General features: G+C 40.4%; 2 protein-coding genes across 3 annotated transcripts in view; both read right to left on the bottom strand.

Moving 5' to 3' along the window:
• Nucleotides 1–5,567: 5,567 nt before the first annotated feature.
• prdm14 (PR domain containing 14) lies at nucleotides 5,568–9,547 on the bottom strand (the record flags this gene model as incomplete). Its single annotated transcript, XM_079259633.1, has 8 exons — nucleotides 5,568–5,734; nucleotides 6,168–6,387; nucleotides 7,394–7,495; nucleotides 7,880–8,082; nucleotides 8,163–8,433; nucleotides 8,526–8,686; nucleotides 8,771–8,824; nucleotides 8,941–9,547. 8 exons carry the CDS (start codon nucleotides 9,545–9,547, stop codon nucleotides 5,568–5,570), a joined length of 1,785 nt encoding a protein of 594 aa, XP_079115759.1.
• Nucleotides 9,548–11,440: 1,893 nt separating this feature from the next.
• The window catches only part of ncoa2 (nuclear receptor coactivator 2), a 35,050-nt gene continuing 31,425 nt past the window's right edge, over nucleotides 11,441–15,065 (bottom strand). For both annotated transcript variants that reach the window (XM_079259521.1, XM_079259522.1), the window contains exon 20: nucleotides 11,441–14,852. In XM_079259521.1, coding sequence (XP_079115647.1) covers nucleotides 14,841–14,852 — 12 coding nt within the window. In that variant the 3' untranslated portion in view covers nucleotides 11,441–14,840. The remainder of the gene's footprint in view (nucleotides 14,853–15,065) is intronic.

Genomic DNA, 15,065 nt, shown 5'->3' with positions numbered 1-15,065 from the left:
AGGAGAGGGTCATAAGACTTCATGAATGTTTCAACAGGACGGGGGCATTTGTCTTTCAGCTGTACTGTCAAAAAGCCATCTTGACTCATTGTCGGGGGGGGGGGTAAAGGTCTGCGGTTCCAGGGCTGAGACACTCTATTTTCCTGAGACAGAGCAAGATCACGCAAATGCACATGCACATGCATTGAGGAACATGCACACACAGCCCCTCACAGGAGCTCATGTACTCTTAGCTGCGGTGGAGCACTCAGTGGCTGGCTCATCCTTCAGAGATTTTGTCTCCATAACTGTCAACGTGCTCTTCGTTGGACTGTCTGCTGGACCTTTTAGCATCACTAATGTTCGGCACCGTCGTGGAGCATCAAGTGCTTAAACAGTAGTTCTTGTCTTGAGGTATTGCAGCTAAAACATCTACACCCTGGGGCCTTTCAGCTTTATCTCCCCTTTGACCTCACAGACCTTTGGGAGTTGCCCGAGGCCAGGGTCAATTGTCCCATGAACAAAAGTGGTGAGGTTGTGATAGAAGCATGGACTGTATAAGCTTGTTAAAAAGAAAGGGAAGTAGTATTCTAATAAACATTCCATCAGCAACCATATTTTGCATTACCTACCATCTGATTTGATTCTTATCAGCAAGCAACTTCTTACATTCGGTAGAGACAGAGTTTAACACCATCAAATGATGGCAGCATGAAACATTTAAAAACAACAAAGATTTCTTAGATGAGGAAAAAAATCACATCATAAAGTGACAGATTTATCTGAAAAAGAATTTTAAAAAATTTACCACCTGGACTAAATCCTCTGCTGTCTTTTATGCCATTGGCTGAAGCAGAGTGGCAGTTTCAGCGTGATTAGAGAGTGTGAGGTGGGACAGAGGAGGAGGGAACTAACTAGCTGATGAAGCTGTTGTCCTCCCGTGTCTTTGTGATGTAAGTTTTTAATGTCATTGACAGCTATTGATGGCTTTATGATAGTCCTCACCCCACCCCACCCCTCTGGACATCCACAGAGTGGTTTGTGCTCTCCTGTGTCCGGCTACTGATCGTGCTTTCTCCAGCAACAACCATGAGTGCTTCTTGTCTGAGCCACTTCAAGAGGTTTGAAATCCTCTGCTTCCTCGGTTTCTCTCACTTTCCATTTTTTGCATCAGCTGCAAAATTAAAACACATACAATGCAAGATTATCCTTTTAAAAAAAAAACTTTATTGCTCACTTATAAGGCCCAGCTTATCTTCCTCCCCCAGCTGAACAGTATCACAGAGAGCAAACAGATCTCAGTGTCCGCCATAAATGAGTGTCGCCTTCTAAGTGTTTGTCTAAATGAACAGCTTAGTTCGGATTAGCAGACTAACAGCAAACATCTTTGGAGGAAGGGAGGTCACCTTGTTTGCGCATGGATGCGCATGTGGCAGTACAGTCTCCATATGTTGTAAACCCTTCCCCCAGGGTCAGCAGCTCCAAGAAAGGGCTCATTTATAAGAGTTTCTTTTTAATTCAATCACCTCCTGACCCCAAATTATTCATAAAGAATCGCCAATTTAAAGGAAAGTTTTTCTGCAGATAATTCCAAATCCCTGGACATACGCAGGTATGCACTGCTACATCTCTTTCTTTTAATAGCAGCATGTGGTTCCACTGTGAAAAAGATACTAGTTTAAGACATAAGAGGTCCTTTTAAAGGCCTTATCTTGTGTTTGTATAACAATTAAGGAGAGACAGTGACAGAAATGAGTGGTGCAAAAGAATGGCAGGAGCTGGGCAGTACTGTAATAGCTCCTTTCCTCACTACCCTATTGCGAGCTTGATCACCCACAGGAATAACAGTTGGTTCCATACAAAAGCTTCGTGCATAAAGACACACAAATAGCACACAGTGAGCTATTGTAGAACTTGATGCATGGGGAGAAGAAGCCTATAACACTTTCTAACGTCCCGAATGACAATGCCAGATGTCAACCAACAAGCAGACTTACCCCTTTCAGTACCGCTGCATATGAATCAGCCTAACAGAGAATCCCTGCAGCCCTTCAGGGGTGAAACAGTTCAAACAGAAGCACGATAGAGCTTAGAAATAAGCATGCAGGTATACAGTAATGGGCTACTTTCACGGGTTATGCGGATCTGTGTTGAGTGTGTGTGTCTCCAAATATGTTGCCCTATGGGACCACTGTGCAACTTCACACCAGCCCCCACAGAGAAGGATAAGGCCATCTGCCCACCTCACGCATCAATCCCACCTAGAAGAAACACACACACACACACACACTCGGGAGTATAATGGAGAGGCTTTGGAGACAGTGTTTGATCTGCTTTTCTTTCAGCCTGCAGCACACAAGCTGCTGAGCCTCTCCACGCGTCTCCTGCTGTACTGTCCGCCGTCCCAGTGGAAATCACTGGTCACCAACAACAACTCCAACCTGACGGATGAATGGCAGGATAAACCTCATGTTTAAAGGACTCAACTCACATATGACATGCCACTGTGATCTCTGTGAGGAACTTTGGTTTAGAATAAAGAGGATCTTTAAAGTGCTTTAATTCCTTTTTAAAAAAATTTTTTTTTAAAAGATATTGTGGTGATGTGAAGAACTTAGTGTGCTGAGAACCCGCTTTCATGCCATGATACGGCAGTCAGGAGGCTGTAAAACGCAGAAGTTGTTCCTGACAACATTGACACTCTTTATGTGTGTAAATATTGGGGATAAAAATACATTAGAAAAGCATCAGAGTCAGTAAAAAGCTTTCAGATGCTGTGAAGGCAAAAACAACAACAATGGCACAATGTGTTTTTGAAGTATTAAGATTTAAGATCTCATGATGTCTCTGTGGCTGATAGATCTTAAACATATTAATATCAGTAATTTTTAATACTGCAACCCATAACTGCATTTTTGGACATATTGCTGTCATTTTAAAATGGCAAAAAAGAACAAAAACATTTGTTAAAAAGTCAGAAATCCAAATTGCTATTTGGTGCAGATCTTGGCATGTTAACACCTGCAAGAGACTAGAATATGTCATGGATGTTTTCATATCATCATCCTAAGTCTAACAAGTGAATGAAGTGTGAGGTTTATGTAGAGGAGTAGAGGGTACCCCGAGAAAATACTGAAAAACATTGGGTTGAATGCATAGAGTGGCATAAAAAGCAAATATTCAAAGAAAGAAATTATACTTAAGTACCATTAATTATCAAAATAGATTATTTTGTCCACAACTTTTAAGATAAAAAAACAAAGAATAATTTGTGTCAAATAAAAAATTTCAAAAGTTGTCTCTTATATTTGAGTTTTCAGAAGTTTTTTTTTTTGTTTGTTTGTTTTTGTTTTTTTTTAAAATATAGATCAGGGTTAGCCATTCTGGTCCTACAATGTGCTGGAGCAGGTTTTCTGTGTGTCCCTGCTCCAACACACTTGGGTCATTGCATAGAATTCAGTAGGCTCCATTTCATGTGAATCAGTTATGAACCAGAAATATATTGAAAACCTGCTGAATTGCAGCTCTCGTGGGACTGGAAGGCATAACCCTGGTGTAGATAGATGGCAACAGAGTTGGTCTCATTGCATCCTGTCTGTCACTGAACCCTGTCTGGGACACACACATCCAACACGTCATGTTTACATGTCTTCGCACTGACTTACATTCATGTTCTAGAGACATTTCTCCTTAATGTCGGACTTCAACCCCAACATTTTAAATACAAATGCCTCCGACTGCATATTTAATGATTCACTGCTTTTTGCTTCCCTGTAGAAGACATAATCCTCATAATGGGCTCATGTTAGGTCCCCACAACATGAGTAGTGTCTCCACAAACACACACATGCTATAAGGCGATCAATAGCAGCTAATACATCAGAACTGTTGACTTCTGAAGACAGAGAGAAGAGAAGAGAAGAGAAGAGAAGAGAAGAGAAGAGAAGAGAAGAGAAGAGAAGAAGCATCTACATCTTTATATCAAATATCATTATTAATTAATCACAGCAGTGCATTTAGTTGTGACCACATTTGTAGAGTGTATTTGAGTGGTTGAAAGTATCAGAGTACAATTGCTGCTTGGTAAAGAGTTATGGTCCCTTGCTTCAATCTCAGAGGGAATTACCTTCTACAAACCCATAAAGATTCGCTGCTTCTATCATTAATATCACATTAATATAGAAATGGATCTGATGGATTGCCCTTTGGAGGCGCTTGTTAACTTGCCAGGAGTTTAAGTGTGAAATCAATCCGTATAAACGACCGAGATAAAGAAAATTCTTCCATGGTGGGGCATCAAGTCCTAAATCAGCCAATCAGAAGAGGCGCTAGTAAAACCAGTCTTTTAGCACAACTCACTAACAATCTCAGTATTTCAGCTCTGGCAGCTCATTTCCCTCCTTCTCCTTCTGTCTCTCCCATCCTTCTCCTCCACCCCTTTGCTCCAAGACCACAAAAGGGGGAGTACCCCTCTTTTCACAGCAGGCCCCATCATGGTGGCTCGGGGGTTGTATACATAGGAGGGGCAGGTCCAACGAAGGTTGATCTACACTTGTTCAAGCATCCATATTTTGGCTATTTGAAGGGAGAGGAGGGCTGTTAAACATTCAGTGATGCAGTGACCTCTGACCCTGAAGGCTGCTGTCCATCCGTTGCAAAAGATAAACAGTGAGCCTGAACTGAGTGGTGCCACTGCACTCCCATCTATCTATCTATCTATCTATCTATCTATCTATCTATCTATCTATCTATCTATCTATCTATCTATCTATCTATCTATCTATCTATCTATCTATGTGATCTCAGGGGAACACATGTGGGGCAGTTGGTGACAGTGTGAGGGCAGATGTCAGTCACACAGAGCTCCTTTGTTTGTGAAGCAATAGGCCACTTTACAGCTTCTCTCCATTGTCATTCATTCGGTCCAGGAAGGTTTGTTCATTTTTACTGTGTGCACAAAGCCTCCAGTTCATCACATGCCTGAGAGATAAATGCATGCAAATACAAAGAAGGACGTCAGTCACAGGGCTACACAAAACTGATTTCTTGAAGGAAATACCTGGTAAATTTCAAGAACAGTTGAAAGCAACAGTCATCTTCTTTCCATGCGCTTATTTATTCTTTGTTGAGTATGAAAAAAAGAGAAATATTCAAAGAGAATAAACAACACACTTTGGTTTGCTCTAGGCCACTTTACATTACAGTAAAACTATGATTAAATATCTTAAATTAAGAAATTAACAAACACATTTATTTATAGACATAAGCTCATATCTAATAATAAAATAATATGATAAAAATAAGAATTAAAAAAATAAATGTAAGGCACAAAACAACACATATAATAAAAAAAAATAAATAAAAAATAAAAAAAAAATAAAAAAACAACAAGGAGGCCAAACAATCTAATTTGTCGTGTCAGATTTTAAATAATCCTGTACAAAAAAAACAAACCAAAAAAAAAGTCTTTCATGATGCGCAGCAGTGATCAAGGCCTGGTTTTACCACGAAGTTCTTACAGATTCTGGTCCTTTTTTGTGTCTACATTGGTCTAAAATAAAATATGCAGCTTGAGCATTTTTCTAAGTTTACTTCCAGGGCCGATATTTAGAGTTTACAACCGTCAGCCCGGTGTAGGGGAAGTGTTGGCCTGTACTCTGCATGTGTGGACGATCCTTCTGTGGGAACACCGAGTCCTCCTGCCGTACATTCCCCGGAGAAGATGGAGGCCCGGCGGTGTCTGACACTTGTCTCTCTGCAAGGAAACAAAATGTTTAGATAATAAATTTTCAATGCAGAAATGTAGATTTTTCATTTGTTATTTCGTTATATTCCTTTCTTTTATTTTTATTTTTTTTGTCTTTTTACATTGTTGTCTGCAAAAAAAAAAAAAAAAAAAATTGTATTCACTATCAACACTATCGTCCTTATTTTAAATAAGAAAATATTTAACAAAATGTAACGGAATTTTCTTCGTGTTAAATATATCAGTCGAAATCTAATCACTTTTATTTCACTTAATATTCAATTCACTTAATTCAAATTAAGTTCTTTTAGTTTTATGGGATTAAATGTTGGCTACATATTCCCATAAAAAACACAATATCAATTTCATCTACATTAGATTAAACTTTATCTAGGCCTAAAATACTCACGTTAAATTAATGCTATATCTTAAAAGTGCTTACTTTTGTGGACTTTTACGTGGTATTTTAGCTCCTGCTCCTCTTGAAAAGACGCTCCACACAGCTCGCATAAATACGGCTTGTCTCTTGCGTGGGTCCGGCGGACATGGCTGTCGTGGGCGGCGTGGGAGGCGAAGGCCTTCCCGCAGTGTTTGCACTTGAAGGGCCTCTCTCCGGAGTGCTGACGGATGTGTGTGCGCAGAATACTGGAAGCAGTGAAGGCCTGTACAGAGGATGGGTTCCAGCCACAGTATGAGTTTGTGTTTTTATTTTCTTTTAAGTCAAGAAAATATGTTAGTTGAATCACATTTTTGTTTATTTTGGCACAAAAAAGTTCAAATGAATCAAAAACTTTCTGAACATAATTTTACAGCAGTTTGTCTTTTCACTGTACGACCATTTATGCACCACATATCTTTACCATAGAAGAAGAAATACATGTAGTCTTTATGACGCCTACGATGTTAAATACTCCATAAGATGAAAAAAGAAACGAGAGTCTAGTTGAACAAAAAAGGCAACTTAACTCAGCAAAAAAGACGGAGACCATTAAGAACAAAACAAAAATAGCTCTTCTCATTCGGAAGCCGTAAATTAAAACCATAATCTCCGAAAACAAGAGTACGAACGTACATCTGGCGGTAATTAGCATGTAATTGTCTCGGCGGCGCGTGCCTGCTGAGAGAAACAATGGGAAGGAGGCGCGTGCCAAATCCACCGTGAAATAAGGAAGCATTTAATGGAGCTTTTAGAAAAAAATGGAGAAAATAATTTCAGATGTAAAAAAACAAAAACAAAAAACAACAAATAAATTATTATTATTATTATTATTATTATTATTATTATTATTAATAATAATAATAATAATTAAAAATAATAATAATAATAATAATGATAATAACAAACATGTAGGCTAGTCAAACTGGAATTAAAATGTAAAGCAGCAGAATAATTAAGACTTAATTTTTTTTCGATGTATAGGCTATTTCAATGGAAAAAAACCCCACTATATTTGAGGTTTTCCTTTGGCGTTAATAAATGATAAAATGTTTTGGTTTTAAGCTCAAAGTGGTACTATTTAACATGGTTCGAAACATGTTGGCTGAAAAATGTATTTTGCTACTTGCATTTAGAGGGTTAGGCTACATAATTTTTAAAAAAAAAGTTACATGTGAACAAATAAAGGCTAACATAACAACAGGGCAACACAAAAAGAAAGGGCCTCTCACCTTGTTACAGTAAACACACTTGTACGGCCGTTCTCCAGAGTGCACGCGCATGTGTTTGTTCAGGCTGGACGACTGGGAGAAGCTCTTTCCACAAACAGAGCACTGCAGATCAGAAGCATAGCATGAAATATCTATATTTTTCAAGTTCCGGAAGACAAATAAATGGAAAGGTAATGAATTACACAGTATTGTAAAAGCTGGTTTTTGATAAAATGACAGAGTATCATCATCCATCATCTCGGTGCTTTTAACAAAGTCTCGTGAAGCCAAAACATGACCAAATCATGAATACAGCTAAAGGATGGGACTTTTTTTTAAAGACCTATAAAATTCTGCAGCATCCGCTTCTAAGTGACTGCAGGGAGCTGTTCTTTCAGCACCACGCAAACTTTTACACTGACCTCATCCGCTGATGTAACCACACGATGATGTAATGCTAAACTGTGTGGGTCTATTAATGCAATGTGAAGTGTGCTGCTTCACTACCTTGTGAGGTCTGTGTTTCTCGTGCACATGCAGAACGTGGATCCGCAATCTGTCTCTTTTCTCGAAAGATCTGTTGCACAGGTGACAGGGAAACTTTCTGTCCCCCTGGTCCACGCAGCGCGTGTACTTCAGATGTTTGTCTCTGTAGTATTTGTATGCAAAGACCTTCCCACATCTGTCACATTTGAAGCCCTCGCCAGTATCTGGAAGAAAATATGGATGGATCTTTAAATCTTTAAACATGGTAAATCCTGATTGAACACCAAGAAGTCTTGATTCTGACCTTCAGTTGGAAGAAGCGCGTTACTGTCCTCTCTGGGGTCTTTCAGTGTGAGTGGGATCCCGAGAAACTGCGTGTAGCAGTCTCCATACCACACCAAAAGCTCTTGGCCTGCAGAGATCTCCTTGCAGGCCTCATAGAAGATCTGACCCTGGCACTGAACGGCAATCAGGTTCTGCTCGTCGGGAAAACGAGCACACTTCACCAAAGACATCCAGTTCCCCGCTGCGCCTCTTCCATCCACAAAATGACTCAAGCGGCCGTTCTCAAACACCTGGAAGAAGACAGAGGAGTGTTTTAACCAAATCAAGTTACATAAGAGAGTGAATCCGGGCCTATATTGGGGGAGCAAACTCATCACACTACCTCCCACATTAAGGTGTTGTCATCGTATGTTTTAATCTCGCTGGTGTTGACCAGTTTTCCCTGGAATGGTCCGAACCGCGTGCCTTTAGGGATGCTGCTTTTATCCGCGAAAACTCCACACTGCGAGACGTTTCTCCAAGCTGTCTGGAGGACGATCAATCCTGTAAACACAAGAGTTTGGATTCAACACTCCGGTGTGCAGGATGGCTTACGGATAAAAGGCGTAAAAGGTTGCGTTTGCTTACCCTCAGGAAGTTCCAAAGTTTCTTTATCGAGAGGGGGGATGTGGGAGTCGGAAGCTGCACAGGCAACAACAAATCACTGGTTATTTAATAGCTTTATTATTCAATAACGCCGCACTGGAGATGGGGGGAACTTTGTAATGGAACCAATAACCTATAAGCTGCAGACTCACCTGAGTTTCCCGGCAGGGCCACACCTGATATGGCGTGACCCACGCTGCGCTCCTGGCTGCCGGAGTAGCCGTACAGCACCATGAACAAGTCCTCCTCGCTGAAGTTGTAAGCTGTTCCAGTTTTCTCTGGCGACACATCTGAGCCGTGGAAGCGAAACAGATTGTGTTTAGGCGGCGTGATGGCGGAGGAAGAGCCGCATGAGGACTTTTCACTGGACGGGCTGCTGAAGTCTGAGGAGAGAGGACCCGCGGCGTGCTCCGTCACCACGGCGGCCAGCTCCTCCGGCTTGGAGTAAAGAGTGTGTCCGGGTAGCAGATGGCTCACATAGGGAATCCCGGAGGCGCTCAACACGTGTTCGTGGAGGATCGCTGCGTTGTGGCCGCTCTGTCCGAGGAACGGAGGGGTCAGAGGCAGGGAAGCGTCCGACACCAGCCGACCGAGGGACTTGAGCGGGTGGAGGAGGCTGTGTGTGCGTGGGAAAAAGTCCATGTAGGGATGTGGGGCCGGGGCAGGGTAGAAGCCACGCGCAGGGCTGCCCTTCAGCATGCCGGCTTGGTAGCTCTGGTCCTTCAGCACTGCAGGGATGCTGGAGAGGGACACCGACATGACAACACGTTGTAGTGGGGATGTATCCTTCAGTGGATGACAGAATGAAAAGGAAGGGTGAGTGGGGGGGAGGATAAGGGGGAGAGATATAAAACTTTAATGAAAAAAAAAAATCTAAAAAAGGAAACAGGACATCCAAGAGGTTGACCACACCTGAGGAAAGGTTATTTAGCGCCATTTAAAAAAAAAAAAAAGGTGAAATCCTCACGTTTTACTGACTTCTGCAGGACTGTAGGTGGGGGTAAATGAAACCCTTCCACAGTGAAATCCGATTTTGCAATATTTCCAGCTGAGATGTCATAAAACGGCTGAAAACATGGTGTGTGTGTGTGTGTGTATGTGTATGTGTTTTTAAGGAAGCCAGTAAATAGAGACAAACCAGGGTCATGACACCAATTAAAGAACCGTCAGCCAGAGCAGAGGTCAGCATTAATGAAGCATTTTATAGACTTTTACTCTTCCAATCTAAAGAAAACAAAAGGCGTGGAGTGGAAGGAAAGTGGAGAGAATGCGTCACGCTCCGTGAGTAATTCTGGTTTTGGGAATCAGCTGATTGTGTTGTTTTTATCTTGCTGTTTTTCTCGAAGAAATGACAAAGGAATATTAAGAATCAGGCCTGTCATTTGCAAGAATTTGCCAGATAAAACAGATGTGAACATGATGTAGCTTCCATCAGTTGCTGTATGGTCAGTTTTAATGAAAAAAAACAAAAAAAAAACTTACCTGCTAAAGTGATCAGATCGTTTTCACGGCGACGCTTTCATGTTCACGCAGCAAAGGTTTGAACCACTTTCTTGTGAGGACCAACAATGTTCAAGGCGGATGCGGTACTGTCTGAAAATGTGTGTTGCTCTGTGCGGTCATCTGAGGGCACCTAACGTGTCCACACACACTCACACACACATACACAGTCAGGTCTGCTGGAGATGCTTCGCAGCTTTTTCCTTCCTCCCATTGGCCGGGAGTCCGCTCAGCCTCGTGGATCTCAGTGGCCCACATGTAGTAATCCATCTTCTGCAGGGACAGCCCACCCAGTTAACTTCCACACAGAGGCCTGCCACGATGAGGCTTCCCAAACAGTTCAGTCAGAACACACACACACACACACACACACACTTGACCGCCTTTTGTGGCAGGATTTGATCTTTCAGCTGGGTTTGAAAATAAAAAAGGGATTAAAAGGAAAACTTTAAGAATATTTGAGTAAAATTGAATTTTCTTTTGTCACGTCATGAGCATTTCTTTGGAGGAAAACATATGAGTGCCTATGATTTGTTTTACTCCAACCTGATCCAGTTCACACACCGTTCAATATTATAAAACACCAAAAAATGTGAGTTCAACTACAGTTCACACATAAGTTTAACTGGGGATTTTCTCATCATTTTAAAATTTACTTTGACTTATATTGTATAATAAATAAAATCCATTTGCAGCTAAAGCAAAGATATAGCTGATCTTTGGCACATATTTTAGCTGTAATTTGAAAGCAAATAACATGACATATATATATATATATATATATATATATATATATATATATATATATATATATATATATATATATATATATATATATATATATATATATATATATACATACATACATAATATATAAATAAATATATATAAATAATGTGAAAAGGCCATGTACCTAAAAAAATGTCTAAGGATAGGTATATAATTTCTAATGAATTATAATCTAAGGTTTTTTTAAAAAAATTCTTATAAAATGTTAAAAATCTAGTCTGTATTGTGTTCATAATTATTTAAATGACACATGATTATACAACTAAGAAAAGAATAAAAAGAAGAAAGAAAAAGTATTTTTTTGTTCTGCAAAACAAACTGGTTTTCACCCCAACGGCAACAAAGAGACACGCAGTTAAATAATGCAATAACAGAATTCTTTATTTACAAGGCAAATAGCATCAGCGAAGCCATATTAGTTCACAACTTGCATAACTGTGGTTTTAACTTCTCTTGTATATCTAATTTTGCATAAAACGCTCACACACACGCACACATACAAAGGGTACAAAGATCTATGTGGGTATACAGTGCGACTCCTGTGAACGATGCAAAAAAAAAAAAAAAAAAAGATTCAGGGGGAAAATAAACAACAGCGAGCTTTCTTCAGAAAGTCCATTTAGTATAGTACATATTGCTTCTATATCCCAATGTGTCATCTTTTCCATACCACAGAGAGAAGGGGGAGGAGAGAAAGAGAGAGAGAGAGAGAAAGAGAGAAAGAAAGTGGGAGCGAGGGGGGGGGGGGGTAAAACAACCCAACACAGAAACGGAGAGCAAAGATGAGGAACGCTTGCAACTGTAATAGAGTCTCCAGCAGCTGAAGAGTTGAACAATGATACACCCATTCAATAGTGTACAGAAGTCATTATACAAATTTATACAGACAGTGGTGTAATGTACAAGAACAAGAACGGACGAAATCTAAGGCATTATGCTAGGGTTTTTAGCATTTCAAGGTTGCATCTTAGCTCTAAGAAACTGGCACACCATACAAAAGGGCATTTAAAGTTCTTCAAAACCATAAGTTAAAGAGAAAAAAATAGTTTTGTTTAGTGGGTCCAAAGCCTGGATATTTGTAAGGGGCAAAATGATTCATTTGCACCTGTTCTCATTATAAATGCTAAAAACAATGCACTGCTACCACATGGCTTTAAGTCGTTTCAAAATTTTTTTTGACAATCTTTGGAGATTTGAAAAGGGCTGTGAATCCTTCTTTAAAATGGCTCAAGAGGCTGATTCTGCACGGCTGTATTTTACAATCAAAACAGCATCGATTAAAAAGAAAAAAATACTGTGATCTCCTGTAAGCTCATGACAAAACACCCACAGGACAATTAAAAGTGTTCATGCAATCGTCCTCCGTCCCAAAGTTAGCTTGCTACAGCTTGGAATTACAGCTGGAAGTTAAAAAAGGGAACGAGGAGGCGAGTTGAGAAAATGCAGAGAAGAGCGCGGCGTGACTGCATAACACCACGTTTGTCGACATGTTGACAAGAAACACCATCAGTCACAACCTTAGGCCTTTAATGACAATACATTCAGTGATGCTCTTCCAGCACTATGATGCAACATTTGACATCAGACCCTGATAAGTGACATCATCATGAATCGCCCGTTTTCTGAGGGTCCGCTGACTAAAGAAGCGTTTGCTGAGTATGCAAAGAAAAGAATTCAGAAATCCAATTATAATGTGATTATTTGGTTCGCTTAAAGTCCGTCCTGGGTTAAAATAGTTTATATAAAAAAGGTTTTTTTTCTTTTTTCATTTGAGGGAAAAAAAAAAAAAAAAGGAGAACAATCTACTTATGAGGTTAGAGAGGATGACTTGCTTTGGTTCTTGTGATGGTCAAACCGAACCCCTACTGGGCCACAAGAACTGCAGTCATTACCGAACACTTGATAGTTGAAGAAACTGCCTGAGGTCATAAAATATGGCTAAGTGTCTGTCAGAGCAGGTCTCGTGAACCGTGCAATCTTTACTCCGACCTCTGCGATAGAAGAGCGGCTGGAGGCAGAGAGGGTGCGTGTCAATCTGTGGGGGGGTGGGGGGATAACAAACTACCTCCCTCTCAGATCTCAGCCGATGCTGCATAATCTAATAGGAACGCTGTGTGTGGATGTAGACTTTCTTGGTATAAACTGCAATAAAAAACTGTGTTTAATACTGCATCCAAACGCGGAGCAAAAACGTGTCCTCTTTGATTCAGGAAACTGTACAAAAATTACAAAAACAAACAAACAAAAACCTCAAGAGATTCTCAAGTAATCGTTATTGCTTGTTTACATCACACCAGAACAGTTTGCACCTAGCAGCTTGTATGAAGCATTTTCACTCCAGACGACATAGAAAGCACACTTTTTATATATTTTTTTTCTCATCTTTTTTTTTTTTTTTTAAGTTACTGTATGGCTGTGTTGAGTCTTCTTTTTTTTTTTTTTTTTTTGGTTTGTTTTTCTTTTTTGTTGTTGTTGTGTTCTATGCTAAAGGCAGAGAAGCAAGCGATAATCTGTACACTGTATACACAGCACACCCCTTTACTCCCACCCGCACCCCCTGTCTGCATCGTACCAGAAACATCAGAATGTGAAGGTTCCCACAAACAAAACAAAGAAAGGTTACCGCTCTGCGTTCAGAGGCAGTTGCGACCGAGCTGGGAGAACCAAAAAGCCCCAAGGAATAAAATAAATAGAAAAAGAAAACGCTTTACTCATCCGTATGTACAATCTGCGTTTCATTTTAAACCATATTTGATTTTGACATCTTCTGAAACTACGGGACCATAAGTATAATCCATAATTCAGGTTAATAAAAGAATCTTCTCAGAAAGAATACAACCATTACTGTTAAAATGAAAAAAAAAAATTTGCCTCTTTCACACTTTCAGAAATATTCTTATTCTTGCTACTAAGATAAAGAATCATCTAAAATAATTAAAATGAATCTATACAGAAAAATAAAACTTAATTTAATACACTATATAAACCTCTTGACTAAATTAGTCTAATCATAGAATTCCACTCCAACCATTCTTCTGCAGTGTTTATCAAGATCAGTTTTTTCCTCCATGTCTTCACTCTACAGTTTCAATTTCATAAAAAGGAGAGAAAAAACAACAACAAACAAAACAAAAAAACCAACTAAAATAACAATAAAAATAAAATAAACAGCAATAAAAGGCAAAACCGGCTGAGTGTCTGAGCTCTGTCTGTGGATTTAAACGGAACCTGGGAGCCGTTCTGAAACCAGCTGGAAATCGGTGAGAAGGACTTCAGAGGAGATAAAGAATCGGTGGACGTCATTTCTTTGAGATGAGATTGTAAATGGCCGCTGTCCACTTCTAGGAATACATTCATCAGAACAAAAAGATCCCACAACCACTGCTGCCCCCCCCCCTTTCTTTTTAAGTCAGTGTACCCCACCAGGAGGCCTACAGTAAGTCACACTACGGTGAATGCAGCTGAACCGGCTCATCGCGAGGCTCTCCTCCAGGGGGGGCGCGAGGGGGGGGGGGGGTGTTAGGCATGTTGGATTGAAATCCACCCCCCAGGATTTTTGCACACTCCTGCGTCTGTTCGGGGCCCAGCTGGACAGACAGCAAACTTGGGTTGGAGGGGGAGGGAGGGTTGTCAGGGCACGGCTCGGCTGGTTCAAGGTGCAGTCGGTTTTGTCAACATGTTTGAATTCTCGATTCTTAAAGGGCCCGACGCGCTCCTTGCACCAGCTGGTCTCTGAGGTTCTTCTTAAGAGGCTTCAGGAGGGTCAACAGAACTTCTGCAGAGAAAACAGTAAACATAAAATCGCAGATGTAACAAACTGTCCGACAACACAACTCACTGATGAACTTGAACCTGTGTGCGGTAAATCAGGCCTTTTTTGCAGAAAAAAACCCCCAAAACAAAACAAAACTAAACAATCTGAAACCACATCGCAGCAAACCATCAAGTCTAAAACTGGTCAAGTAAATTCCCACATGCAAGCACTAAT

The sequence above is a fragment of the Telmatherina bonti genome (assembly GCF_933228915.1).
Source record: "Telmatherina bonti genome assembly, chromosome: 20".
NCBI classification, from domain to species: Eukaryota; Metazoa; Chordata; class Actinopteri; order Atheriniformes; family Telmatherinidae; genus Telmatherina; species Telmatherina bonti.
This window is presented reverse-complemented; position numbering and strand designations above follow the sequence as displayed.